The sequence below is a fragment of the Gallus gallus genome, chromosome 11 (assembly GCF_016699485.2).
Source record: "Gallus gallus isolate bGalGal1 chromosome 11, bGalGal1.mat.broiler.GRCg7b, whole genome shotgun sequence".
Lineage (NCBI taxonomy): Eukaryota > Metazoa > Chordata > Aves > Galliformes > Phasianidae > Gallus > Gallus gallus.
The window spans coordinates 11,085,985-11,112,925 of record NC_052542.1 but is presented as its reverse complement, the minus strand read 5'-3'; the positions used below and the strand labels follow the sequence as shown (position 1 = coordinate 11,112,925).

Here is a 26,941-nt window from a genome sequence, read left to right as displayed (position 1 = left end):
AAAAGAGCAGCAGATTCACTTCAAAGTTGCAGTGGGCTTAGTAAAGACCAGACTTCAATCTCTTCCACGTGCTGTATAAAAACAACTCAACCTCCTATCTGCTGAGGTTTGTTCCTGAAGCACCTAGCTGCCTTACTTAGGACCTTCAGAGCACAAAGCCATAGTTTTAAATTCTTTCTGATGGAGAAATCAGGATATTCTGAATTTAAAACCACTGACCTGATGAATATAAAGATAAAGAAGGATAAAAATAAAACCACCCCTGGATATTTGAGTTGTTTGTTCTATGAACACCTCTATGAAATTTGAGTTGTTTGTTAACCTAGTGCTAAGATACCACTTCCTTACTGAAAAATTTCTCTGCTCCCAAGACCGCTTTTATCACCCACCCATGGAACAATAGCATCGAAGCCAACAGCAGCGCTCTGACAGAAAGGTTTGAACGAGTGCAGCAGGAGCCAGTGCACTTCTAAAGCAGGGCCTAGTGGCTGATATCAATAGGTTTGAGCTCTCTGTAACTGATATGAGCTGCCCTGCTGCAAGTCACTTATAATCTACAAGCAGGGTTTATTAGCTTGGGTTTAGCCTGGCAGCAATGCAATTACAGGGGCAGAGTGACTGCCTGCAGTCTACTGGGAGGACATGTGCTAAATATCCTATGTTTCAGGAAATATCTGAGATCCTAATAGCTATCTCTGCAGTTACTGCAGTTGAGGAAATGGGTTCTTAATTTGTCTGGCTCCAGCAGAATTGCTTTTCAGGTCAGCTGACTGGGAGAAGAGTGGGAGTTTTTGGTGGTGGAGGGGGTTTCTGTCTTTTTTAATTTTTATTTTTTTTAAACAGGAACCATTCTTCCTTCCCTCAATCTAATTAAAAATGACCCTGAAACAATTAAACAAAGCAGTCATAAATAAAGCAAGTCCGATGCTTAAGAACATGATGCCATGCCTCTTCCTCAAATTTGCCTGCATAGCCAGTGAGCTCAGAACCTTCCTTCAAACCAGTACACCTGGGCTGGTTTGATAGCAGAAGTAGAGTCAGCTGTTTTCTGGGCAAATGGGTGATGCCAGGGCAGCCAGGTGGGAGACCTCCCAGGTAAGGGGCCAGAAGCACTGCTCAGCAGAGCCCAGCTCAGCACCAGACTGCCAGCCCAGCAGGCCGATCTGCCTATCTGTCTTCACACCAGGGCAGTAAGGCCTGAGTGCGGGTGGAGCAAGGAGGCAGTAGTCTTCCCTGGCTCTAGCCTAATGGCATAAAGCCTGGACAGACTTAAGCTGGCTCTGCATGGAAATCCCACAGACAGGTCTTTCTTGCATTACTCCAATTTAGGAGGAGCACAGTGGGGACTCTGCTGAGTCTCAGAATGGCCAGCATGAGTCTGTCAAAATTATTCATCATAACTCTGCACCTCCACGAGGAATCCTGCTGTCCTGCAAATACAGATCTGCAATCTAGACAGCCCACCTGTGGTTTCAGACTGAGCACAGACAAAAGGACGTCCTAAAGACCTGTGAGTCAGGAAGGCAGGATTTGGTACAGTTCTCCATCTAAAGCTCTCTGTACCTTCTTTTCCTAACTGTAGAAATGGCAACACTGCTTTTTCCCCACCCTTTTGTAAGTTTTCCCATTACAAAGAGCTGAGATGAGGGCTGAACCCTGCTGTGGGACCAGCAGTGCAACACCGGGCGTGGGTACAACCGAAATGCAGAGCCAGACACAGTGCTGCAGCCACAGCTGTGATTCATGCAGGGTCTGAGCTTCCAAAACCTCAGGGATTATCCTTAGGTACCTGGAGATGTGCTTTTAAGTGTTAAGCTCTCGAGTGCCTCACATGGCAGGGTGAGCAAGGACGTGGGCTGAGGAACCACTAGATGATCCTTTTCTTCTCACTTTACCTGCCCCTGTTATGCTGACAATAATGTACTGCAGCATTTTTCACAGGAATCTAATAAAAAATTTGTTTTTCTTTCAGCTACGATGAATGCGTGGGGCCAGGAGCAACGCAAATATATATTCCCACAGATGATCCCCCCCCATATTCCCTTACAGACCCCTGTCAAAGAAGTGAAATACCTACAAACATCAGCCTGGAGGAGCAGGAAGAAGCGGCAGGGACTGCAGGGCAGGCAGCACACCACGCCACCAGGCTACAGGGCTGGCAGCAGCCCACCCCATCTATCTCTCTGTCGCCGCTCCCCACAGAGGCTGCTCCCCGGTATGAAGCCGTGGTGTGTGAGCACAACATCCCCATCCCGCTGGTGCCAGTGGAAGTACTGAAAAACTCTCCCGCTGACTATCAGACCATTCTGAGCCAAATCCTGTGAATAAAAGGGGTTTTCTCCTTCCGTCTTTCTGAAGAACTCGGACTGACAAAAAGAACACATTTAAATGGGAGAATTAAACCTCTTAAAGTTTTACCTATTTTATATCTTTACTAAGGGACCTAATGGGATTGTTTTTTATTTTTTACAGTGAATTTTGAAAGTTTACCTAAACTTCCCTCTTTGTGCTTCAAAGCGTTCCATGGCGTCACGTAGCACAGAACAGCAGCAGTGAGGAGCAGTGCGTTGGCCTTCCTGAAGCATCTCAGATCTCACTGACATTGCCACTCAATGTATATACATGTTATCCAGTCAAGCTCACTCCTCGATTTGATGATAATTTGCATGCTTTAGAGCAGAAGGAAGGAGAAGAGCATTTCTCGTCTTTGTAGGTGTCAGTAGTACACTTTATCCAATGTCTTGGCAACAAACCATCTTTTAAAAATTCTTTTTCTAAATACGTATTCCCACAGACAGAAACAGAACACAGCCTGCAAAACACGATTATCAGCACCATACAGAAGCCAAATAAAAAAGAGGCATCTTTTGATACCCGTGCTTTTCCCTCAGATACCCCAGCCAGTTCCAAAACCTGCTGTAAACCTCTCACAAAGTCAGGAGCAAGCAGCAGGAGGGTAGCAGCAGCTGCCCCAACACCGGCTGCCATGCCAAGGGCACTGTGCCCAGCTGTGTGAGGGCCCAGGGCTGCACACCCCTCACTTGGCACAGGTGGAGGACAGCACCTGGAACCCCAGCAGCTGCTCCACGCTGGTTCCCATCCAGCATGCCTACGTTGTCAGGCACTTCAGTTGCGAGCCTGTAGGATAAAGAAAGGACCTCCAGTAACTGAAGAAGCGTGAGGTAAATAGTAGATGCTGGCTGTGGCACACACAGTAACAGAGAACCTCCCTGTGTACAGAAACTCCTCATATTAGACATGACCCTCCTCACTGACATTTTGCTATTCACATTAGCCCCAGTTCATAGGCTTGGGCTTCTCATGTGCTCATCTGATGAACGTGTGGAGGTGGGGACGAGTGCTCACGGGAGCAGCAGAAGGAAACCACAGAAATGAGTTTCATCTTTCATGGTGCATACAGTCTCTGCTTAAGGACCTCAACCAAGCACTCAACACAGTTATCAGAAGTGCATCTGCGTTACATCTCTTAGAGATATTTTCACTGAAAAATGTGGAATTTTTACATTGATAAAATGAACTTCAGGTTATTACCCCCACTAAGGATAAGTAAAAAGGAGTATAAATAAACATATAACTGTATTTAACTGCAAGCATCATTCAAATTATTAAAATTACATTTCAATTTTCTGTAAATACTAAATAATTTCCAACAGTAATCATTACTCAACACTCCAAAGATCGATGCAAATATAATTAATATATAGATGGGAAGTAATCATTTGGTTCTTACTGCTCTGTAAATCATACCATTGCTGAGTCATATGCACATGATGGAATCAGATAAGTATGCATTTTTTTCTAAGCAGATAACAGTAAATATGTATTTTGCTAAAAAACAGAAAGCTTTTGCAGATCTCTGAAGTTTTCAATGTATTATACCCAAAACAACAAAAACTCACAGTTTTGCATTGCAAAGTAAGCTGGTGGGCACTGCAGAATTTAGACTACATTCAGTACTTGTATCTTTAATGGACAGAGCTACTCTTCTGCATGAAGTACCAGCAGAGGCAGTTCTGTGGCACACAAAGTACCGCGCAATTGGAGACAGAACTCTGCACTGTCAATCAGGGCCAGAAGAGAAAACCAACACAGATGTTTAGCAGCCAGCTTTATTGGCAGGAAGATAAGAAGTGAAGGAAAGCACAGAGGTTTACGTAGAACAGGGCATGTAATGGGGACAGACCAGAACTGTGGGCTGATGCTGGGGGCTGGAGAGGGAATCCAGCAAGTATCAGAAGGTAAATGGGACTTTGGTTTTTGAATGTGCCTCTTTGCTACCTGTACAGCAAAGCTGGGGGCGCTGCTGAAGACCAGCCATTCACAAGTGTCTGCTCTGTTATACAGATGCTTCCAGTTTCTGTGTACTGTGGGCAGTGCTTCTGCCTGGCTGTTAACCCGACATGGATTTCAGGCCCTGCCACTACCTTTATGTCAGAGGAAAATAATAATTTGATTTTACAGAATAAATCAATTTTAAGCAGACCTCTGAAGAAAATGGCAGATTTCTATTTCGCCTCACAGTAGAAATACTGTACTAAAATTAGAGCAGATTGAATCCAACCTTTCCCCAGGTGAGGACAGGCGCAGCGCCGCCCTGCAGCCACACAGCACAGAGCGCACAGCGGGACTCAGCCACCCCATCACCAACCAAAGCACTCCGTAGTTCGGATCCCTGATAGAGCCCAGCAAAACAGACAGAGCACCTCAGAGTACAGGTCAGCTCCCAATAAACCCAGAAGAAATTCACAGCCCCTTATCAGACTTTACACTCTGGTATCATTATAACAGCAATCCTAAAGCCAAGCTGAACATAGGCCTCCTGTTTATTACATGATTAATAGGAGAACGCAGACTGTTTGGAGATGCTGTTTCTTGCCTACAAGACAACAACGCTGTATTTCTGTAGTCATCTCTTCTGCTTTGATTTTTGGTATATGGATCTTTGCATACAACTTTTATTAAAGAACATACACTCAGTGCAGCTTTCGTGCTTTTATTGTGCCAGCATCGCCCTCAGGAGAACCATCAGAAACCACCACCATCACACGCAGAGGTACCTGAGACTAAGGCCAGGAGACAGTAAGGTAACACATGGCAAGGGGAAGGAGAAGCAGGTCAGTAACAGGCCAGTGTAACCCCCCCCCAGTTCAAATAGATAATTCTCAAGCACAACGAGATGAGTAACACTGTATCACCTGAGCACAGACCACATCCAACTCCAGCTGCTCCTCTAACAGGCTGACAAACAAATCCCACCTGGGGAAACAGACTCCACCTAAAATTACCAGCGCAGACTCATACAAGACTGTGTCCATTCCCTTCCCTCCGCTCACAGCAGCGCATGTTTCAACACCAGCTCCTGAACTCACAAGCGTGTGATAAAGCCACAGCTCGTGCAGCACACCGCTCCATATGCACACACATTCTCACTTCCACCAAAGCAAAATAAGCCAAGAAGCAAAACTGCAGAGGCACAAAGTTTTAAGGAACCCAAAGCTCTACACAGCAGCCCACTCGGGCCTTGGTTCCTTGATCCTCCTAATTTTTCTCCTATCAATACTGTTCCAACAACACCCCTCTGCCAAAACCAGCCCAACTGCAGCGGAGGGGAAAAACAAACCATAAAGCAACAGCAGGCACACAGCTTGATGCAATTCACTGCATATTGGTATCACGTCTTTTGAACTCCAAGCAAACAGCAACAATATGCACAGCTAGAAGTGCCCCGTCCCGTCCTTCTGCTCCAGAGACCAAAGCTGTGCCTTCCTCCGGTCTTAAAAAGGCCACCACTTATTTGCAAAGCATTTCAAAGATCAGCCCTCTGCCCTGTATTGCAAAGCGAAATATTCGGGGGGAAAAGAAAGAAAGAAAAACGAAAGAACAGAAACGAACCAGAAACGAGAGTAACAAAACGCAGCCATTTTTCTACACGAAAGAGAAGCGCAAAGGCTTCAAAGACACGCGGTGCTCGGGCGGGGACTTCTCCCCTCGGGGCCGGGCATTTTTATATCGCAGTTATCCACGTGCAAATACTATGAAGGTGTTTTGTGAAGACGCTTCGCTTGGAACGACGGTCAGAAACGCGCGCTTTACGGAAAGCCCTCTTGCCTGAAAAGTCAAAGGGGGTAAAGTGCTCCATTTGCAACACCGCGCGGCCACCGCCCGTGAGGCGAGGAGAGCTTCGGCCGGAGAGCCTGAGACCTCCCAGGGGCGCAGAGCCGGACCTTCCCAGCAGGGAATCCACGTTAAGACCTACCGTGCAACGCAGGCAGTCCGTGCCAAGACGAGCCCTGCAACACCGCGAAGCCACACGCACGCGTTGCACGCGGGAGGCCGCGGGCCGAAACCGCTCTGCAACAAAGCCGAGGTCCGCACCGCGCCGCGCCCACCTGTGGAATCGCACAGCGCTGCGGCGACGCTGACTGCCAAAAGCAGAGCCCCGAAGCCGACACCAACACCGCCATTGGCACAGGAGCTGCCGGCCCGGCCCGGCGCTGCCCGCCCTGTCCTGGGAAGCCCTCCAGCCACGGCAGCAGCCGCCCGCAGCCAACAGCTGCTAACGCGGAACGCGGAGACAACAACGTACAGCGCAGCACTACGAGGGCACCGAGAACGCACCGCGCCCTCCATTTCACCGCGCGACGCGGTTCCTTCAGAGCGGGCCTCACCTAGCCGGCACGGAGCCCACAACGGACGCATCCTATGCGGCCCTCGCAGTTCTATGGGTCCACAGCGACCGAAGGAGACGGACCGGAGCGCGGCAGAACGCGAATCGAGGCCGCCTTACCTGAGCTCGGAGGCCGCTGCACCGCCGCCCTCACACGCCGACGACGACGACGACCACCACGACGCCGCCGCGTGACGCCCATCCCTCGCGCGACGCCGCCGCGCTTCCCGCGCTCGGGTAACACCGCCCTCGCGCCGCCGCTCGCGACGCGGCCGCCCCCGCAGCGCTGCCCGACGGCCGCCAGGGGGCGCCCTCCGCCTCCTTTCGCTTTCGGTTCGCGGCCGCCCGCCCCGCGGACGGACACGCCGGGTCTCCAGCGGGCGGAGCGACGGGAGGGCGGCCCCGCGCCGCCATGGAGGAGCCGGCGGCCGAGGAGGAGGAGGGGGTGCTGCGGGACTACCTGGCCTACTACGCGGCCCGGGGGGCGGAGGGGCGGCTGGCGGCGTGCGACGAGGCCGCCCTGAAGGCGAGGGCGCGGCGGCTGCCGGAGCGGCGGGGCGCGCTGGACGTGCGCGGCGTGGCCGAGCGGTGCCGGAGGGCCCGCGGGCGGCGGGGCGGCAGCGTGCTGCGGGACCTGCTGAAGGCGCTGGAGGTCCTGGAGCTGCTGTGCGTCAACTTGCTGCTGTCCCCGTGGAGGAAGGAGATCAGGTCGCTGAAGGTAGGCGGCGCGGCCTTCCCCAGGCCTTTCCCGGGGCCGCGGCCGTGCCCCGCGGCTGGGAGCGGCTCCGGCTGCGCGGGGCACCGCCGACGAAGCGATCTGAAAACGGCGCGGCCTTTCCGCTTAGCGTCGGACCGGGGAGCGGCTCTGTTCGCCCCCACACCTCACGCGCGACACCGCGGCTCGGATCTCAGCCCTGGGAAGCGGGCAGCGCTGGTGTCCAAAGGCAGAAGCCCCGCACTGCTGCTGGCGTTGGCCGAGCTCACAGCAGGGCAGCATCTCAGCACAGTGCACTTCGATTTTACAAACTAGGCCTCGTGCCTTTGGTAGCTCCAAAACAACACGTTAAACTTTTGCTGTTCGCTCTGTTAGGCAGCAGCAGCACTTTAGACAAGTCCTGCTGGGAAGGCAGCTTGTACGACAAGAGCACGTTTTGGCACTGTCCCCTCAAACAGCCTCAGTGCAGAAGGGTGCTTTCAAAGTGACCTAATTCCAGGAAAGCAAAGTTAGAGCAGCACTGTGAATCACTGAGAAAGAAAATGATACGCTGCTGTCACCTGTTAAGTAATGAGTAACTGAGTGCATCTCCTTAGGAAAAGCTAAACCTCAGTGATTGATTTCACAAATCCTCTGTTAAGATCTTCTTGTTCTTCAGTGGAATGCAAGACTCACATCAGAATGTCTCTAGTTTGATTAAAGTGAGTTTCTTTCTCTCCTTTTCTGCACATCAATGCACAGGTACTACCCAGGAGCAGTTTTAAACTGCCGTAACATCCCTGCAATTGCAGTGCTACAGCAAGTGCTTGAGAGGCTGACAAAACAGTGCTGCTAGAAAAGCCTCACTCAAATTCACAACTCAAACTTCCAACAGAATAGTTTTTAAAAAGACTGAAGTCATTTTTGAAGTAGTTTTGCTCTTATAGAGTCTTTCACGCCTCCCCCATCCCTACCCCCCACCACTCATCTGTTTCTCACTGTTCCGTTCTGTTGCAGACATTCACCGGTAATTTTGTCTACTACATTCAATCTGTGCTCCCAGATGACATAGTAAAAACAGTACTGGAGAAAATAGGTTACATTGCAACAACAGCAACAGAGTTCTCACTTGTCAGAAAGAGAAACAATGAGGAAACAAAGCAGACCGCCTTTGAAATATTCCTGGCAAGAATCGAGTGTGAAACCATCCTCGAAATGACAAATGAAGAACAACACGGCAGTTTGGAGAAGACCTTGCAGAAGAGATCACAAATGCACTGGCATCACGAAAATAAGGACAGAGAGGATCAGACGCCCCAGAGAGAAGACTGTGAAAATCTAGAAAGTAAAGAAAATAATAGTGAAATGACTTTGTGCCTTGCTACTCAACAGAAGTCTTCACCTCATAGCAGTATGTCCTTTGAAGCCGCTCAGAATCTGAAGATCAAAGATGACACTCCTCACTTAGCAGTAACTCAATCCACTAACAGGCTTCAGGAACACCAAAAGCAAGTCATTAACACAGTACACTTTCCGGGCAAACGCTCAGACAGCGAGGACTTCTTGATCAAATACAGTGACATTGTCATAAGACAAACACCTATTTTCACTGAGAATCTTTCTCCAAAGGCTTTTGAAAAAAAGCCAAGAGCCAGTCTAAGCGAGGAGTGTGCTCTGGCAGTCACTGCACAGTCAACTGCAAATGAGCTCTGGTCGGTGCCACTCTCACCAGGAGCAAGCGGTCCACCAGCCTTTGCAATATTTGCTGACAGCACTTGTGACAGTAAAAGCACTTCAGAGTACGAAGCTCAGCAAGTCCCTGAAGAGTCAATTGAAGCAAAAATTAATGATGCTATAAACTGCGTAGACCCCGACCCTGCAGACAAACCCAATGAGCTGAAGTCTCTGCCGTACACCGATGTCGCATCTGTCCAAAACTGCCCCATCTCTAGGGAAGAGGAAGTCTGTGATCTGTCTTTAACCTTCACAAAGCTACAAGTCAAGGACACTCAGGAAGATCTGATGTATCCCATAGAGGAGACTGGGCACCCTGAGTCACTATCATATGCAAGTACAAATGACAGGAATGTAAGAGAACTGAATCATTCCAAAATGAAACGCACATACTCAACTAATGCTGAAATGCAGAACAGAGCAGCTGCATTTATTGAGCCATCTTCGGATCTGTGCTGTACTACTAGGAGCGTGGAGGATCCCACTAGTGGCTCTGATGGCAAGGGACTATTAATGGGTACTCCAAATGCACACAGGGCTTCTGAGTGCTTCAGGCACATCAGAGAGCCCCCTAATCCCACCTACATTCCACCACGAAGTATTGATGTTCGGTCTCCAAGCAGAAGAAGCACCAGTGCACAGGGCAGAAGGAACCTCCTGCAGCCCGACAGTGAATCCAGTGAAGTAAAACCAGAGAACTATAATTTTAAAGTAAACGAAATCCAGGAGCCTTACGTTATTATTGACAAAACTGACCAAGGAATGTTGTGCTAGCACACTTGATTCTAACAGTGCTTTATTTGTAATTTGCCTGGGGTTTCCCTGCCCTAGTTGTGGCCTTGATCATCTTTTCAAAGGAGGTAATTAGCTTTGACAAAGCTAATCATAAACAAACAAAAACACCACCACTTTTGGACAGTAAACATTGAAGTAATTGAGCAAATTCTTAATAGCTCTTTCCTCATGAAATCACTCAATTTAATTCATTAACCGGATTCCATCTGGCTCTAATTAATGCCTGAGACCTATTTTTAGAATATGCCATGCTGTACAATGACAGGAACAGGTAAATATTTCTAAATTGGAAGGCTCTATAGTGTTACAAATGCTGTGCTGGAGTGTACTTCTGTTAGCTCGTGGCATTCCTGTGAAGCTGTATTCTGAGCTAATCTTTCTTCTATTTTCAGTTTAAAGATAAGCTTAGAAAATTAGCATTCTCTAAATTAGTATAAATAGTCTATACCTGACTTTCATCCTCCCGAAATGTGTAGAGTGGAGCAGGTGGATTATACTAGAAAAGCCTCAGGAGCTACAATGCTTTTTGAATAACTAATTTCTGGAGTTCTGTCATCACCTGATTCCAGCATGGTAGGAGGAATGCAGCTTAGGCTGAACAAACACCAGAGGACAAGACTTCAGCTTTGGATGGTGTTAAGGGGTGGGAGAAAACAGTATTACAAATATGCATACAGAAACTAATATTTCTGCACTGGATGTGGCTGGGATGAAGTTACTTCTTTAACAGAAGCTATGTGGCGTTGTGGTTAGGATTAGTTGCTAAAACTCTTGATAATGCACTTGCATTCTGGCTGTTGCTGAACAGTGCTTGCACAGCGTTAATGCCTTCTCTTCCTCGCTCTGGCCCCCACTCCAGTGGTGGTGGGCAAGAAACTGGCAGCTGGAACAGCTGACTGGATTTAGCCAAAGATATTCATACCATATAACATCATGCTCAGCAATAAAACCGGGGTAGCAGAAGTTTTTGGTCTGTGGTTTCTTTTTTGTCTACCTTTGCATCACTTGTTCTTTTTTCCTCTCCTCTTCCTTTCACTAATTAAATCTCTATCTCAAACCAAATTCTTGCTTTTGCTCTTCTGTTTCTCCTGTTGTGCAGGAGGTCGAGCAAACCAGCTGTGTAGGTGCTTAGCTGCTCACTAAGTCAACCCCCCACAACCTCTTTGTTCTTCTTTCAAGTATTTATCTGTTCTTCCTAGCCATTTTAGTTTTTATGAGATGTATTTTTCCCCCTGTGGGGGTTATTAAAATTGTGTTTTAAGTAGTATGTTGTGTCAAGTATTCAGGAAATCTAATTAAAAACTGAAAAATCCCCTTCTCATCACAAATAAAGATACCTTGTAAGTATTTAGCTACCACCAGCACTATAGATCCATGTACCTAACATGCCACTTTTACCTTTGCTGTAGCCACAGGAGTGTTTAACAGCAAGTTACACATGAAAAAACAGTGCTAAAGTTGGTTTCCCAAGAAACTGAAGACTACCACTTGAAATACACTAAATAAACAGCCAAGCTGCACAAAACATACAGAACATAAAATGACTGTTCTGAGACTCTACTTTTTGTTAATGCTTTTGTACCTGAATTGAGGCAGAACCTCTGTGGTACATTGGCCAGGACTGCTAAGCGTGCGTTCGGCCTGCAGCTGAAGGGAGAGCTGCCATCCACTTAAAACACGTACGGATATTTTCAACCAGTTTTCTTTTCTGCTGCAAAGACACCTTTAATTTTTCTTCCTCTATGAACAGTAGGCTTCTGAGGTCTTGTACTAGAAGGCACTTCCACTTGCAAATTTCTGCAGTCTCTAGAGACAACAGCTTTACAGTTAGATACCTGTGAAGAGACTGGATTTGAAAACCAGCTGAAAGAAAAGTCATATTTAACATGCCTTTGGCATCAGCCCTCTGTACAACTGCTTCTGCATGGGCAAGGTACCACAAATAGGGTTTAAAATCCTTGTAAATACAATTGGATCTGAGAGACAGACAGAAAGGAGAATACGATTCCTGACAGTGCCCTCCTGTCCCTGTTGCTATTGACCAGTACACCTCTCCTTGGCTGATTAACTTGAAGAAGAGCAACCACTTAAGCAATACTGTTAGCTTGCAAGAGAGCTGCCTGAGCCTCAGAGGAGGGTGATTTGTGTTTGTGAAATGTGTGCCTATCCCCTTGTGAGCTGTCAACTTTAATTGTGCTACAGCTGGTGTTGATTGTCAATGAATTGAATGGGGATTTACTGACTGTTTTTATGTCTTTCCATCACAGAGACACAAGGCCAGCTCTGTTCCCAAATCTATATGCTACGCACAACCACTCTGAATGGCTCAGCTCTCCCAAGCCTCAGATCAGAGAAATTCTCTTTTGATCAGTGCAGACACAGAGCTTAGGCAGCAGACCCAGGAGCTGGCTGATATTATTCAACTGCACAACCTCTCCCTGACGGGTCTATTTAAATAGTCATTTTCCCTCCCCTTAACATTCCTATCACACATACAAACTGGTCCTGTCCAAAGCTAAGGTGCTTAACAAACACAGTTTCGCTTTAAAATCAACTTTTTGGGTTTTTTTTTGTTTGTAAAGCTAATAATGAGAAGCAACTTTCAGCACGAAAACAAACAGAGAGCATGCAGGCACTGAATGAACAAAGAATTACAATTTGCTTCAAATTACAAATGAAGATCTTAAAATATGACTTGTCCGCTAAGACATAAACAAAAGCATACCTAAGAGGGTCTGAGAAGGGCTTGCAAAGATGAATGTCTCTACTGCTATGAGTGGTCTCCAAACACGCAAAAGAAAACAAACAGAACCAAACAACCCACACAATTTCTAAAACATCAAATTTATTTATTTAACTTTACTTGTATCTGAACACTGGGAGAGTTATAACCAGTAATCCACTGTCACCACTAAAGGCTCCATCCAGTGAAAGTTAACGGGCACTGTTCTCTTAAGTGAGACAGCTGATAAATCCTAAAGGTTTCCTTTTCACAGCATTAAACAATACAACTCCCTACAGTAAGGACAGGAATGGAACAGAATACAGCAGCACGTGCACAGCAGCCTAATTACAGAAGTCTTAACAGCTTAGTATTTATCGTGGGGAGATGTGAGGGAGAAGTGAATCGCTTATCAGACAGGAGGATCACCTCAAAGCCCCCTGACATAAGAATAAATAAAATCAAGTAGCACAGTACACAAGTAAAAACCAGAGCTCCTCTACTGTGTCACTCTTGCCTGACCGTCTGTATGTGTTCAGAGAGATCACTCTTACAGGAGTATGTTTACACAACAGTTAACCCTTATAGTAATTTTTTTATGTTATTTTAGGACAAGCCACTTTCTCTTACAAAACAAACAAACAACAAAAACCAGATAAAGAGTATCTGGACAAGACAGAAGATTACATTTCTCTTAGGTAGGAATTCATATTAGAACTACTAGTTTTTGTTCTGAGACTAAACTTTGAAAACTTGCAACTGTTAGCCCCCTCAAATGCTGCCATTTACCAAATGCTGGAAAAAAGAAAAAGTAAAAAAATCCATGATCCTCACCTGACTTGAACCTGCTTTAGAAATGCCCAGTAATTACTTCAACCTCCATACTCTACAGGAAGGACTAGATACTCCAAGTCCTCACACAGGACAGTAACTTGCTGCGAGAGCCATTATTTGCAAGAGCACGGAGAGCTTCAAGTCTGAACATTTTAATTGCAACCGATGGCAGAATACCCAGACTCTGCAGGAGGATGAGCACTGAAAAAGAGATGTTGGATTAGTTCCTGGTGTTGGCAGTAGTTCTGCATGCTAATTACACCAGTGAACATGATTATTATCAAGGCTTCTTAGGACCTACAGTTTCGGACATTCACCTCCGAAATGTTTAATCAAATAAGTAAGATACAAACATCCTTCCCATGCCAAAAGAGAGCACACAGAAGGCCAGATGAAGAAAATGCAAATGTTTAACATTTTAATTTTTGCCAGTCTCTCTGTCTCTTCACATCAGTTTATGTGCTGCTCCCAGATGTAACTGAGAGCTAGGACACCTCAACCAGAATAAAGTAAATAGTAAAGTCTGGAGAAGATATCCATCCAGACTAGGTACGCAATACAAAAAAGAGATAATCAGTTCTCACATAGCTTGCAGGTTAGACGTGGAACTTGCTGTGACAGGATATTACATCTAAATGCTCATACAGTGACAAATTTTCAGAAGAAAATTCCATCGTGGGCCATTAAACTCGAAGAGAAACCTATGGCTCAGGGAACCAGAAAAACCTGAAAGAACGTAAATGGCAAAGAATCACTTCTTCTGAAATGGTTTACATGCCGTTCCAGGCTCCTAAGGTAAGGGAAAACAGTGCCACAAGGGCTAACTGACTCACCACTGTCATTTTTGTTGCATTTCTTGCATCTTCTGTACAAAAGAATTAAGTGGCTCTTCTCTGGACTGCCAGGCTAGCATGCAGAATGCATACCATTGGCTTCTACAACTCATAATCAGATTGCAATTAACAACAATCTGCAGATGGCTGAAACTTACAGTTATTTCTAGAGAGCTTTTTTCTTCTCTAAGAGACAAAAAGAATTCTGAAATATCAGAATGTCTCCAGAATGACCACTATTCCCATAGAAATAAGCTTCTATAAGATAATTATTTAATACATAAAACCTTACTTTTAAGCTAGAATTCTAAAGCTTTAAAACAAAACAGAACTGGGTTCACAAGCTTCAGCATACTGATGCAGTACTCACTTGGAAATGCTCCATGCACTAATCATTCCTAAGCTGCACTGATTTAAAAAAATAAATAAATAAAAATCCCACTAGAAGAAATGAACTGCATCTCCTGACTTGGAAAAAGCTGCAGTCATTTCAGCTACAGCCATCTTCAGCTATATACAGCTACTATAAAACCACAAAATAAAAGAAGTGAAGTGTTCACAGTCAAGTAACACATGAAAAAGCCAAGTAACTGAAAATTATGGTCGATAAGTTACAGGTGTTTAGGCAGTAAGCAATGGAAGCCAACATTCAAGAGGGTAAAGCAGAAGTAAAGAGCACGTCAACACTTAAGCAAATAACCACAAGAATTGAACACCCATTACATTTATCTATTTCCCAAGCCATGATAAAGTGATCAAGGTGTATACTCAAAGAACCATTCATATATTTCTTTATAATAAATAATAAAAAAGACCAACCCAAATATTTAAGAATACAGAGCAGCTAAGAAATCAATTATTTTTAGTATTTATATCACCATTTGAAAGGAAATGCAGGGTTCCAAGCCCACTGTATTTTCACTAGTGCTCAACTCAGCTATGAGAAGGCAATTCATGAAAACTAGAGAAATAAGCCCCTTTAAAAACCTGGCCTAGAAAAACCCTCAGAACCACCGTGCAATCAGTTACAAAGACTATTTAACTATTTGTTCACCACTGAATTCCATGGGACTATGCATAGTTACCTTCAGAACTACGGCTATGTTGTGATGTCATGTAAAGCAGTACAAACTGGGTTCAATGAAATGCACCAGTGTGGGCAGGATTACAGATAGAACCCCTACACACTCTATTCTGACATAACCAGAGCTGTTTAACAAAGCTATTGAATGCGATGCAGAACAGGACATCCCACCTCTTGCATGGAACTATTCCTTTACATGACAGAAACAGAATTGTCATGGGGGAAAAGAAAAAGGTTACTGCATAAGAAACAGGAGTGAAATGGGAATGAGAGGAAGACACATTTTAACAAAACAGAACTGACGCAGTAAAGTGGATGGAGAACCTAAAAACCTGGAATGGAATTGGGTCACATTCTGTTTCTGACTTGTTCCTGAACATGTTGTAGTGAGAAATTCACAACATCCTACGGGGCGTAGTTCCAAAGCAGAAACCATTAAATTCAAAAGTAGTACAAATACTCAAAATTGTCCCTGTCTCAGACTTCATGAATTTAAAAAAAAATAAAGCACAACCTAACAGACTTCTACAAATGCTGCTGCATATTAAAAGGGTTCAGGATTTGGTCCCGGTTTTCTTCATACTTTTCTATCATTTTCTGCATGTCGTGGTCAGCTCCAATAACCTTCAAAACAAAAACATTAACATTACAAATAATTAAATCACAGTATATATTTGCTTCTGAGCAAAATACATCTATCACTGAAGCCCAACTGAAATACTCCTAAATAAAACTGTCCAATTAGCTCTATGTTTGGAATTTGGCATTCACTGGAAAGCTGTGTCTGATCCTGCTACACAACACAAACAAACACCCCACAAATTCCACCTCAGAGTTAAAAAACAGACTCCCACTATACACTATGGACAGCTGCACAAATGTGTGGTTTTTTTCCTGGTTATTAATAAAGCAGCTTTATTTACTTTTATCACTAATTAACATTCTTAGTATTTAAAGAATACAATGCCCCGTGCGTTTATCTGGTTATAACTAAAATTATACTCACAAGCACTGGGCAGGAAACTTTAAATAGCGTATGTTTAATGAGCCACTCTTCATAGAGCTGATGAATAGCTTGTAAATATTCCTGAAAAAGAGACATTCAAATTACACACAACTCCACCACAACAGTCAGCTATAGTACAAAGATTACTAAAACGACACTTGGGAAAGTCCACATGCATGACAGATCATTATACAGTAAACCAGAATTACATGGTGAGGTATTGGAACAGGCTGCCCAGGGAGGTGGTGCAGCCACCATCCCTGGAGGTTTTCAAGAAAAGGGCAGATGTCACACTGAGTGACATGGACTAAAGCGGTCACAGGCATGGGCTGATGGTTGGAATACATGGTCTTAGAGGTCTTTCCAACTTCAATGATTCTACAATTCTGAACACTGAAATTTTCGTTTGTGATGGAAACTATTATAGAGTACCTCACGTTGGAAAGGGCTTCAAGAATCATCGAGTCAAATCCTCCAGACAGCTCCAGTAGATTTGTTAAATGCTCTCGAGATGTAATTTTAGTATTTAGAGTGGCGTTACTATGTTTTATGCTCACTGTTACCACATATACTGGAGGAACTCTTTACCAGAGGAATGATTTTCTCTTCTTCTCTACATCTTCTCTTTAATCTCTCATAACAAACTTCAGGGGATGTCTGCAGGTAAACTGTCATTTAAAAAAAAAAGAGCTCTGTAGCTATATGTAATGACAAGCTTTAAGAGCAAAGAGGAAATTTCACAAACTATGGGAGGAAAGGATCCTGATTTAGGTACCACCACTGAATGCCCTTTGGCGTTACTGCTGATCAACCATGGAGTATCACTGCATTCACGCTGTCTGATGCTAAGCATCACAGCCACTATTGTAATAATGATATGGTTATTTACAGCCAAAGAAAAAAGAGATTTTTCTCCTCACAATAAAGAAACCCACCCACAAACGTGCCCTTCCAGTTCCCATCCAAATTTTACCGATCAAATCAACTGAAACATCGGTGTTTTTCTGGATCCACTCAAACCATTCAGACAGGACAACATAATCCACCTCTGGCATCTTCCCACTGAACAAACATAAAAGTCACCAATCATTAAACAATGCACAAAGATCAGTTCTAAGCTCATATGGACTGCTTTTATTTCTTTTAAACCTGACTAGCACTAATCTGTGTTTATTCCAGCATACGTACAATGAAAACACAGCTAACATTAGAAATATTATAAAGCATCGTTTATACAGAAGTTCATCTTCTTTCTTTATCTAAAAATGCTTACTAGCACGGAGTTTCTAACATTAACAATCAAAAAAATATTTCCTTTGCCTTCCCTGTCTCAGTCCTGTGGATACCCGTGAGGATTCCTGGTCTGGCTCAAGGTCCATAAAGATACAACTTCTGCTGTATCTTTGAAAAGTTTGCTGACATTTCACTCCTTTGCAATAAAGGCTTTACCGCAAAATTAAACACGTGGAAATAGCAATATATCAAGAATACCTCGGAACTCATGAGGGACAAAGTGAACTGTTCGGGCTTACCCTATAAAATATCATACATACTCACGTGCACACATTCACAATTCTTCTACAGTTTTACACCTAACATGAGTGTGTCTTTCAGTGCTAACCTCAGATGTGCAATCACAAGAACTTGGACACTTGTGTATCTGTGCATGTCAGAGAAGCTCTCAGCAACTGCTCACAATTTAAGCCTTCCATCACCATCGTAAATCTTATTCTATTTCTCTCTCTTGGAAAAAGCCTGCAAATCCAAAACACAAATCCTGAGTGACAGTGGACCAAAGAAGAGCTGGGATCCCTGATATTCCACTGCTCTCCATCCCTTACTTAAGCTAAATTCTAATTCACCTAAAGGAGAATTTGTACAGACTTGCATTGATAGCAAGGGAGTCCTCTCCTTGTTTAATGTATAATCCTTTTACACACGCTTGTATTTTGGTTTGCTATTGGTACCACTGGCTGACTTCTCATCAGCTTTAACAAAACAAAGCAAGTGCCTTCTGTCCAACCAAGAAACTTCTTCAATGCCCTTCAAATTTTTATTATGAAATTAATACACAGAGCTGGCACATGCAAACTTAGCCTCTTAGTCTCTTTTGGGACAAAAGCTGTTAGTCTGCAGTGAAAAAAACATCACTAACTACAAACAAGAAAGACATTCCATTTACATTTCCACTGTACACAGGGTAAATAATGTCTCTTCCTGTTCCTGTTTGCCTCACATCTGACCATTCCTCAGTAACTTTCAAACCAGTTCGGTAGCTGACCAGAAGGCTATGAAGCACAGATGCCATCTTGTGGCGTGCAGTCACTCTCCCTGAAGGCAAGGCTAAGAACTGGTTTTGTCCTTAAAAGACCACTGAAAAAGCCATCAAAACAGTATTACATATTTTGAATACATGATCAGCATTATAAAAAAAAAAAAAAAAACAGTTCTGACTACTGCACTATTTTATCTAGTATGGGGTTGGTGAGACCAGGTGATACGTGCTTTTTTCTATCTGAGGCCACAGAATTACTCCCCGGAACAAAATAATCTCAGTTAGACTTGACTGCCCAAGCACACTGCAGGGCTGGGAGGTAGGGCCCAGTTCAGAAACTGACATTTACAGATCAACAGTTCTCACTCTTTCTTTACTCAGCAGCTGATCAAAGAGTTTTCAGTCTGTGTTGATCCTATGAATCCTGATTCTAAGCCATAGCATGTGAGGGCTGGAAGGCTTGTTGCTCGAGCTCCTGCTTGCAAAGCGCAATAATCCTGGATGTTAGGTTTGGTAATACCATCTAGTTCTCTCTCTCCTACAGTATTTTTCTTTATAACCCCACTTTTTTTTCCATCTATTCAGTACACGCTTGCTTTGATTTATCTGCTCTCCAGCTGAATAAGTGCAATAAATGGTTTTATAAATACTAAAACATTCCAAACTCATCAGCATTTCCGAAGAATGCTCGTGTCTGGCCCACATCCTATGGGCTTCATTCTACCAGTGGACAGGAAAGCACTCAGCCACTCCAGCAAAGAGCTGACCGAAAGCACAGGCTGCTCAGATACAAATTACCAAAGAAATCATTGGTTGGTTATTTCTTTTTTTCATGTAATTAAGCAAAGAAAATAAAGTAGAAAACAAAATACCATACCTTCTATACAAATTTTCTACAAAAATGTATTTTGCACTGTGAATTGATCTCTCCATCATTCTTACTGGGGAAATCTGCAAATAAAACTTGACAGTCAGCAATCCATTTACATTTTTTCAGCATCTGTGTCTTTTAAAGCTCATCATATGTCTCTACATTATGAAATACATAATGTTATCAGTTCTTCCAAATCTTGAGATAAAAAAATCTTTGGGGAAGGTGAACACAAAAACAGTGTTAATAATCTCTCACATGGTCACTACATTATTAAACATCTCTGTAGCCAAACTGTTATACGTATACAAGTTTTGAGGTAACCACAGCAGTACCCAATGCAGAAGCTGAAGCTAACTAGGGGCACAAAATAAGCAGCAATCAACTTAGGATTTACAGAGCAGCAGGAACTGTTGCTACCTGAATGTTGCCATCTTCAGGCTTATTACCATGTCAATGGTGCAGACCTTACAGCAGAAAAATTATAGCAAGAAAACAGAACTTTAAATCTGCTCTAAGGTTTCTTTCATCTCCACAGATGTCAAAGAAGTATCCTGATTCTAACTCAAAAAACATAATACATGAACAATCAGTAGGGCCTAAGTGTGCTCTTTAAGATCATATCCTACAATCAGGGAATGGAAAATACAGCACAGAATCTATCAAAAGCTGTTCAAAGGGAAGAGAAATGAACAGATCTTGATTAGAAGGAAGAACGTGAGAATTAAGACAGAGAAAGAAAAAGATACGAGAAAAAAAAGAGTGTAAATCACCTGAAATGAAGCAATAGAGAATTTAAGTGGAAGCATTTTGGAGAAGCACAAAAAGCAATGGCTAAATCTGTGCCAAACAGTGCAGAATATCTTCATGGTTAACTAATGCATGCCAAAGGTTTGTGTGATGAAGATGCTGCTGCAAATCTAGCTCTTAAGGGTGCTGCAAAAGAAGCAATGCTAGTTTTGGGAAGCTAAGGTTTTAAGCTAGTAGAAAGCAGATGTTCCACTCTCTGGTGCCAGGTGCAGAGCTATGCACCGTATCAATAGTATCTATGCACCGTAAGTGTATACTCACCACAGGAACAAAGACAGAATGCACAGACAACCCTAATTTTTGGATGCAAGATAAAATTCTTACTCATAACCACATCTTATAAAAAATCACTTTCTAAGTTAGAAGAAAAATATACTTATTTACCATTGGTTTGGTATGCTGCTCCAACATTGTAAGCTGTATGTAAGTCTGTAAGGTTATCCCCCATCTCGAAGCATCCTGGTACATTAAGCCCTGGGGTTTGAGATGGAAGCAAGACAAAGGTTTTGTGGCTTTTGTTTTGTTCTGTGGTTTGCTTTTTTTTCTCTAAGGTTGGAAAAAAAAAGAAGGAAGCTGTGTAGTTCATAAACTATATCGGAATTGCTAAAAAATGCCATAAAGCAGCTGTCAGTAAGTTCTGCATTAAGTAGTCATTAGCGCTCCACAACGCACAGCTAAGAACTACAGTCATGGTCCTCGTGACACTGGGCAGGTGGGACAGCCACTGAAGCAAACAAGAATTTGTTTCTCTGCATTTGGAACAGCCAGGAGCAAGGCACAGTTCGTTTAAGACAGTTCAAATATGTTTACCAATTAAAAATCACATCTGCTGATGTATTTCTGTGCAGTGACAGACTCAGTACACCCACTCCAACCACAAACGCATATACAGCTCCGGTACGCGCAGTCTGGGCCTCAGAAAAGGTCTTCTAACACAGACCATTACAAGTGCTGCTCCCAAGAGACCCTCAATTGCTTTCTACAACTTCTCAGATTCTCCTTCTCACTGATTCAGCTCCTCCAGCACTGACAAGCATCAGTCTGTCTGGCAGTTCAGAAATAAAGTATAATTCTGACCTCCTTTTCTCCCTGTCCACAATCAACAAAAAACTAATCTAAAGACAGACTGCTGTAATTAGACATGACACAGCCCAGCAATGCTTCCCCTTTTCCTAATAACAAGGAAATGAAAGCATCAGCAACTCCTAGAAGGGAAAACTGACTTTTCTACAGGACTCATGCTAGCAGTAATGGCATCAGATATATGTTCAGGCGCATGTGGGTTGGGCTGTATCCACAATGCCATGTGTGACAGCAAATTCCACGTGGGTCTGAGCTCAAATACACATCTCAGCTAACAACATGATTTCAACAATGGAGGTGATCACTCAAGCAAGGAAAGCTGACATCAAAAACCATTCAAATCATTCCAGCAAAGCGTTACCTGCAGATATGGTCAGAGCACTCAGATTTATCGTCACAGAGCACAGATGTAACAGTGACCAACCTGCAAAGAACGACTACAAGAAGTAGCAACTACCCAAAAGACAACAGAAGCTCTCAGTGCCCAGAACTGAACCTTCCTTATATTTAGCAACTGAGCAATATTTGTGGATCAGACACGCTTCTCGCTTTCTGAGGTAACCTAATAGGAAAGAAATTCTTCTCTTCTTTGAAATAGCTAACAATCACTTTCAAAACAACAGCCACAATCAGGTGAACAATCAGCTTTCTGTGAATCCTTTAGCAAATAACCATGCACAATCCAATACCACATCTCTACCTCTATCTACAATCCCTTTGTACAGCCAGGCCGTGCTGCCTTAGCAGAGTTCCAGTGTCTGGAAAGCAGGCAGGCACACTGCCCCTCAGCACTGAGCCATGGTTGCCATCAATTGGCAATCCCTGATGAAACCAAATTTCATTAATAAATGTGTCCATTATATGCATGTCTTTATCACAGTGAAAAAAAAATCTTCCACATCACAGAGCATTATTTTTTGCAGTATGAGAACGTGCCCACACCTTTCTTAACAGTTTTAGTGACTCGTAAGAAGTCCTCCTTAATGTAATTCTAAACGAACGATGATTGTAATTGCTGAACTTGTTTGTTGCTTACCAGGATATTATGGCCACGAACGTTCCTCCATTTACTCACTGGTTCTGTCAAGACCTTATTAAAAAAAATATTCCGTGTTAAACACACTTCAGATTTGAAATACCTGCCTTGCAGCACTGCTACTACTTTTAATGAATAATTGTTTAATAAGTGAGAGCATTCAGGACATGTACTGAAAAGCTCATCCCCCTTTAATTAACAGTAACGAGTCTAATGAGTCCTGAAATACAAAATGTAATGACGAACAATGTGAAAAAATAGACAAGAATCATTTCCATACTATTAGTTTCACATCATCAAAACAAGGCTCTGGATTGATTACATAATCCTGTATCTAATTTCGCTTTTCAAGTCGTTTATCAATATGATGTAGGAAGAATGGCTAGCTGAGGATCCATTGCATCTCATTTCAACATCCTGCTCATTTCTTCATGAAATCATTTCACACGGAATGACATTTATTAGCAAAGCAACAGAAGATCAGAATGCCATTGGAGTGCTTTTGTTTTATTTTCATCACCTAAAAAGCAGTGCACATCCAGCAGTTCAGTAATGTTTAAAATGAATCAAAAAAGCTTCTGTCTACCACAAAAGCCCCATCTGGTTTGGTGAGGGTCTAAAACTCCAGCAGCAACATCCCATCAGGTCAGTTAACTGGGTTTTATTGATACGTATTACCAAGTATTATGTTACACATGATCTACAAATCTCTTCCACGGTTTGGCTACGAATAGCTGGGGGAGGCAGAGCACAGCTAAGCACACCCAGCAGTACCAGCACTGACACACAGCCTGCTGCCCCACCTCAGTACCTGACAAAGGACAACAGCTCTAAGTTAGCAGTGCTTTTGTCACAGCAAGCAGCCACGTAAACAAAGAACGTAAACCCAGTACCTCGATGCTGGTAGTCTGTGCAAAATAATCCAGGCACGTTGTTTTTCCGCTTGCAATATTCCCCTCGATGCATATCTGACAAAAAAAAAACATGGCTTTTAAAAGCTGTGCTGCTGCGAACGGCGCAGGTGAAGGCGGGCATTGCGGGGACATCGCCGGCACCGCGCTGCGGCGGTAAGAGCCCAGCTGGGCGCCTCGCCTGCGCTTCTGGGCGAGATGCAAATACTTACAACGGTCTTTTTATCATCTTCTTTTACCAGATGCTTATCTAAAATGGGGAAAGGAAGAAAAAGCGGGAGTTACAACCAGGAAGGAAATCTTCACACCATATTTATTCGGTGCCTCTTAACGTGAGTTCCTCCACACCCCGCAGGCACCGCTTCAGAGCAGCGCGAAGCAACCGAAGGAGCGCGTGGCAGGGCGGGACGGGACGGGACAGGACAAGCCCGGACAGGCCTCGCTCGCGCACTTACAGCCGCCGCTCCCTCCAGGCCCGGGCTGGCCCCGCAGCGCCAGGCTGCCCACCGAACAGCTCCCCGCCGCCGCGCCGCTCCTGAGGCCGCGCCGGGCCCCGCGCAGCGCCGCGAACCGCGCCCAGGCCGCGCCCAGCCGCCACATCGCCCATCCCCGCCGCCGCCGCCGCCGCCGCTCCGGGCCCGCGGCCGCCCCCCACTTCCGGCCGCCGGCACGCCGCTTCCGGTCGCGGGGCGGGGCGGTTGAACGCCGCCCGCCGGTTGAGGCGCGGTAACGGCCGCGGCGGTGCCATGGAGGCGGTGGACACGGCGTTTCCGCGCTCCGCGCGCGGTGCCCTGAAGATCGCCCGCCTGGTAGGCACGGCCCCGCCCGCCCCGCGCCCTCTTTCGAGGCCCGGCAGGCGGCTAGCGGCCCCTTCTGCTCTCGCAGGTGGTGGCGGTTGTAGCCTTCGTCTGTTTCGTCGCCTCCCGCTCCCACGAAGCGTACACGGCGCTGGCGGTGATGGAAGCCCTCATCACACTGCTGTTTTTCCTGCTGTACCTGCTGAAGCTGGACAAGAAGCTCACCTGGCTCTTCTGGCCTCTGGCCGTGAGTGGGGCGGGGCGGGGCGGGGCGGCCCTTTGCAGCGCTGTACGGAGCGCTGCGCTTCTCTTCACCTGTGGAAGCTGGCGGGCGCTACGCTGTAACGTTAATGAGTTCTCACCTCTTTTCTTCTTCTTTTAATTTACCTGTTGTTTTAGTCTATGTCAGTGTAGCCGAGTTCCATAAATTCCACTAAAAAAAAAAAAAAAAAAAACAGAAGTGAAGAGAGGTGAAATGGGGAAGTTCAGCCGCACGAGCGCTCTTTTAGCATCAAACCGCTGGGCGGCACCGTTGCTCTTAGGCGGCTCTCGCAGTTTACTCCTATTGCCGCAGCAGGGCAGCGGCTTCTTGCCGTCCCGTGCCGGCAGCCGCTCGCGCTGTCCCAGCCGTGCACCCCGCAATGAGCATTTTGCCTCCGCTCCCTTTTTCCAGGATATTTTCAACTCGGTGGTTGCAGCTTTGTTCCTCCTAATTGTGGGCTTGTTTGCAGTCATCATCAAAACCAACCACGGGACGCTGGCTGGAGGAGTAAGTAGGAACGTATTAATGAGTGCTGGTTCTTAAAGCAGATGTGATTCGGTATAGTTACGTTCTTGTAAGACTGAGAAAACAATTCTGTTACGGAAGAAAACACCAAGAAGTCACCAACAGAACTGATGCACGTTTACTTATCTCACTTATAAAACCTTCTGAGCAACCTGTCCTTACCTCCATAGCTTGATATTCTGGATGGGAGAAGAGAACGTTCTCTTAGCACTGCCCTGTTTGCTTACAGGATGTAAGAGGCAGCGCCTGCTCTCCTACTGACAGTATGGGAGCTCTTCCTCAGATACGTGCTGGTACTTCCCTTGTGAAGCGTGGGTTAATTATTTGCTTTAACAAACTGAGGAAAAGGTCTTTGCACACCATGAAGATTTCCACGTGCTTGTGATCAGTTCACTAGCTTGACATTCCTTCAAAGGAAAACTGATGCGACCAGCACACAACAAAGGGGAAAAACTCAGTTTAGAAAGTTTTGAAATTTCAGCTTCCTGAAACACAAACAAAGCTAAAATGCGATGAGGAACCAAAATAAAAAAGAAGAAAATCCCCCCAGAGAACTTGCCCCTGGGGTTTTCAAAACCAGCTCTGGAGTCAGCTGCACAGCTGGTGTTTTAGTTGATACCACAAGCTAAGCAAAAAGGGTGCTGTGTGGTAAAGTGACTGCTGGGAAATCATTTCTCAGCTGTGAGACGAATAGCAGTTAAAGCTGAAAGCAGAGTAGAAAGCTTGGAGAACAAGTTGGGGCGGAATGTATGGCATATTCAGTGCTGAAAGAAAGGGAATTGCCCTTAGGCTCGTGTTCTTAGGGCATAAGCTGTCTTGAAATCCACAGTCCACAAAAGGCTTGCCTTAGCACTATTCCTGCTGATCAGATATTGCAGGTTTAAGACATGCTTGAGTAAAAAATACCATGTGTGAGATCACACTGAGAGGCGAGGGCTGGGGAAGTCACCTGTGCGGTGGTTGTGCAGATGTCATCCCAGCTGCCTGCCTCAAGTCGTGTTTTTAAATACTTGGGTACCTTTTCTTCAATCTCAAATATGTTTTCAGTTCAAAGCTTCTGAGAAGAGGAGCGCTGTTGTTTTCCTTTCAGGCTTGTTTCTGGAAAGGCTGACTTTACTGTGGGCCAAAAGGAAGTGAGACAGTCACTGCAGAGACAGCAGGGTTTTTGTTTAGGATAAAAGTGCTGCCTTGCATAATGTAGGTTTGGCTCCACTTTGAAGGAGGAACCTCCTTTCCAGCTCCTCAGATAAACATCAGACAAGGCCGGGCCATAGACTTCTCTCCGACACGTTGATGGGGTTTAAATATGGATGTTATTTATCAGCTGTCTCGAATCACACGTATCTAAGCCAGGTCCAGCTAAGGGAGATGTAATTACTGCTGGTCACTGCAGTGCAAGATAGAGGAAACTAACAGCATGATTGTTACTTTTGCAGGTGCTTGGTCTTGTGTTGCTTGTTCTCTGTGTTGTTGATGCCGTTGTTCTTTGCCAGAAGATTAGCATCAGTAGACCAAGGGAAAGGAATGCTCCTGCAAAGTAGGATTTCCATTGTAGCTAAAGGAGAGTTCCCTGGTTGTTTTACTGCTCGCTTGTTACAGAGTATGGACTTTCATACGTTCCAGCTTCCTGTGTGTTTTGCAAATACTATTCCTAAGTATCCTCACACTTACAGATACGGTTTCACTGTTACAATCTCACCATTTTAAACTTCACAAAATTGTCCCGTGTGTGAGAAAACTGATTTCAGTAATAAAAGTCTATTATTGAACATTCTTGGTGTACTTGAAGTGAAAATGACCCGTGTATGAGCACTCAGATTGGTGTCCCCGTCAGCCACCCGGTGCCGAGGAGCAGCTCACGCTGTGCTGAGGTGCGATCGCAGCGCCCTTCCCGCCCTTCCCATCCCAGCGTTGTCACGGCCGTGTTTGGAGCGGGGCGGGGAGCGGCCGGGCCGGGCCGGGGGAGTGCGGGACCGCTCCG

The 26,941-nt window shown here is 44.9% G+C and overlaps 4 protein-coding genes across 10 annotated transcripts in view; 3 read left to right on the top strand and 1 right to left on the bottom strand.

Moving 5' to 3' along the window:
• Positions 1 to 4,997, top strand: part of BEAN1 (brain expressed associated with NEDD4 1) — a 40,070-nt gene extending 35,073 nt beyond the window's left edge. The window contains exon 6 of one of the 2 annotated variants that reach the window (XM_046899476.1): positions 1,973 to 4,997. In XM_046899476.1, the coding sequence (XP_046755432.1) occupies positions 1,973 to 2,324 (352 nt within the window). In that variant the 3' untranslated portion in view covers positions 2,325 to 4,997. The remainder of the gene's footprint in view (positions 1 to 1,972) is intronic. The other variant, NM_001141926.2, reaches the window with a different exon arrangement.
• A 2,049-nt stretch (positions 4,998 to 7,046) lies between these two features.
• On the top strand, positions 7,047 to 10,874 carry LOC101749275. Its single transcript, XM_004944251.5, has 2 exons — positions 7,047 to 7,406; positions 8,400 to 10,874. Exons 1-2 carry the CDS (start codon positions 7,101 to 7,103, stop codon positions 9,888 to 9,890), a joined length of 1,797 nt encoding a protein of 598 aa, XP_004944308.4. The 5' UTR covers positions 7,047 to 7,100; the 3' UTR covers positions 9,891 to 10,874.
• Positions 10,875 to 12,739: 1,865 nt separating this feature from the next.
• TK2 (thymidine kinase 2) lies at positions 12,740 to 24,686 on the bottom strand. Of its 6 annotated transcripts, XR_005862874.2 has the most exons (11): positions 23,832 to 23,931; positions 23,589 to 23,626; positions 23,359 to 23,433; positions 22,466 to 22,519; positions 20,731 to 20,892; positions 19,543 to 19,616; positions 17,364 to 17,452; positions 16,979 to 17,058; positions 16,391 to 16,471; positions 14,301 to 16,008; positions 12,740 to 14,193 (listed from the first exon to the last, which is right to left on the bottom strand). XR_005862874.2 is itself a non-coding variant. In XM_046899530.1 (10 exons), exons 5-10 carry the CDS (start codon positions 20,812 to 20,814, stop codon positions 15,910 to 15,912), a joined length of 507 nt encoding a protein of 168 aa, XP_046755486.1. In that variant the 5' UTR covers positions 20,815 to 20,820; positions 22,466 to 22,519; positions 23,359 to 23,433; positions 23,589 to 23,626; positions 24,399 to 24,686; the 3' UTR covers positions 12,740 to 15,909. The 6 variants fall into 6 exon arrangements, 5 of the variants coding, with proteins under 5 accessions (XP_046755486.1, XP_046755487.1, NP_001026631.1 ...); XM_046899530.1 differs by lacking the exon at positions 23,832 to 23,931 and adding an exon at positions 24,399 to 24,686 and having other exon boundaries at positions 12,740 to 16,008; positions 20,731 to 20,820; XM_046899531.1 differs by lacking the exon at positions 23,832 to 23,931 and adding an exon at positions 24,373 to 24,431 and having other exon boundaries at positions 12,740 to 16,008; positions 20,731 to 20,820.
• On the top strand, positions 24,061 to 26,729 carry CKLF (chemokine like factor). Its single transcript, XM_003641924.6, has 4 exons — positions 24,061 to 24,185; positions 24,262 to 24,420; positions 24,847 to 24,942; positions 26,397 to 26,729. Exons 1-4 carry the CDS (start codon positions 24,123 to 24,125, stop codon positions 26,499 to 26,501), a joined length of 423 nt encoding a protein of 140 aa, XP_003641972.1. The 5' UTR covers positions 24,061 to 24,122; the 3' UTR covers positions 26,502 to 26,729.
• Positions 26,730 to 26,941: the final 212 nt, after the last annotated feature.

Bases quoted from the DNA above. Each gene is read 5' to 3' on its own strand.
- LOC101749275 (XM_004944251.5), top strand. From the start codon at position 7,101: ATGGAGGAGCCGGCGGCCGAGGAGGAGGAGGGGGTGCTGCGGGACTAC. The intron at 7,407-8,399 runs GTAGGCGGCGCG...GTTCTGTTGCAG, and splicing joins AGGAGATCAGGTCGCTGAAG to ACATTCACCGGTAATTTTGT.
- TK2 (XM_040707128.2), bottom strand. From the start codon at position 23,976: ATGTGGCGGCTGGGCGCGGCCTGGGCGCGGTTCGCGGCGCTGCGCGGG. The intron at 23,627-23,831 runs GTAAGTGCGCGA...TCCCCATTTTAG, and splicing joins GCCTGGAGGGAGCGGCGGCT to ATAAGCATCTGGTAAAAGAA. The intron at 17,453-19,542 runs GTATGGTATTTT...ATGTTTGTTCAG, and splicing joins GTAGAAAATTTGTATAGAAG to TGGGAAGATGCCAGAGGTGG.
- CKLF (XM_003641924.6), top strand. From the start codon at position 24,123: ATGGAGGCGGTGGACACGGCGTTTCCGCGCTCCGCGCGCGGTGCCCTG. The intron at 24,421-24,846 runs GTGAGTGGGGCG...CCCTTTTTCCAG, and splicing joins GGCTCTTCTGGCCTCTGGCC to GATATTTTCAACTCGGTGGT. The intron at 24,943-26,396 runs GTAAGTAGGAAC...TTACTTTTGCAG, and splicing joins ACGGGACGCTGGCTGGAGGA to GTGCTTGGTCTTGTGTTGCT.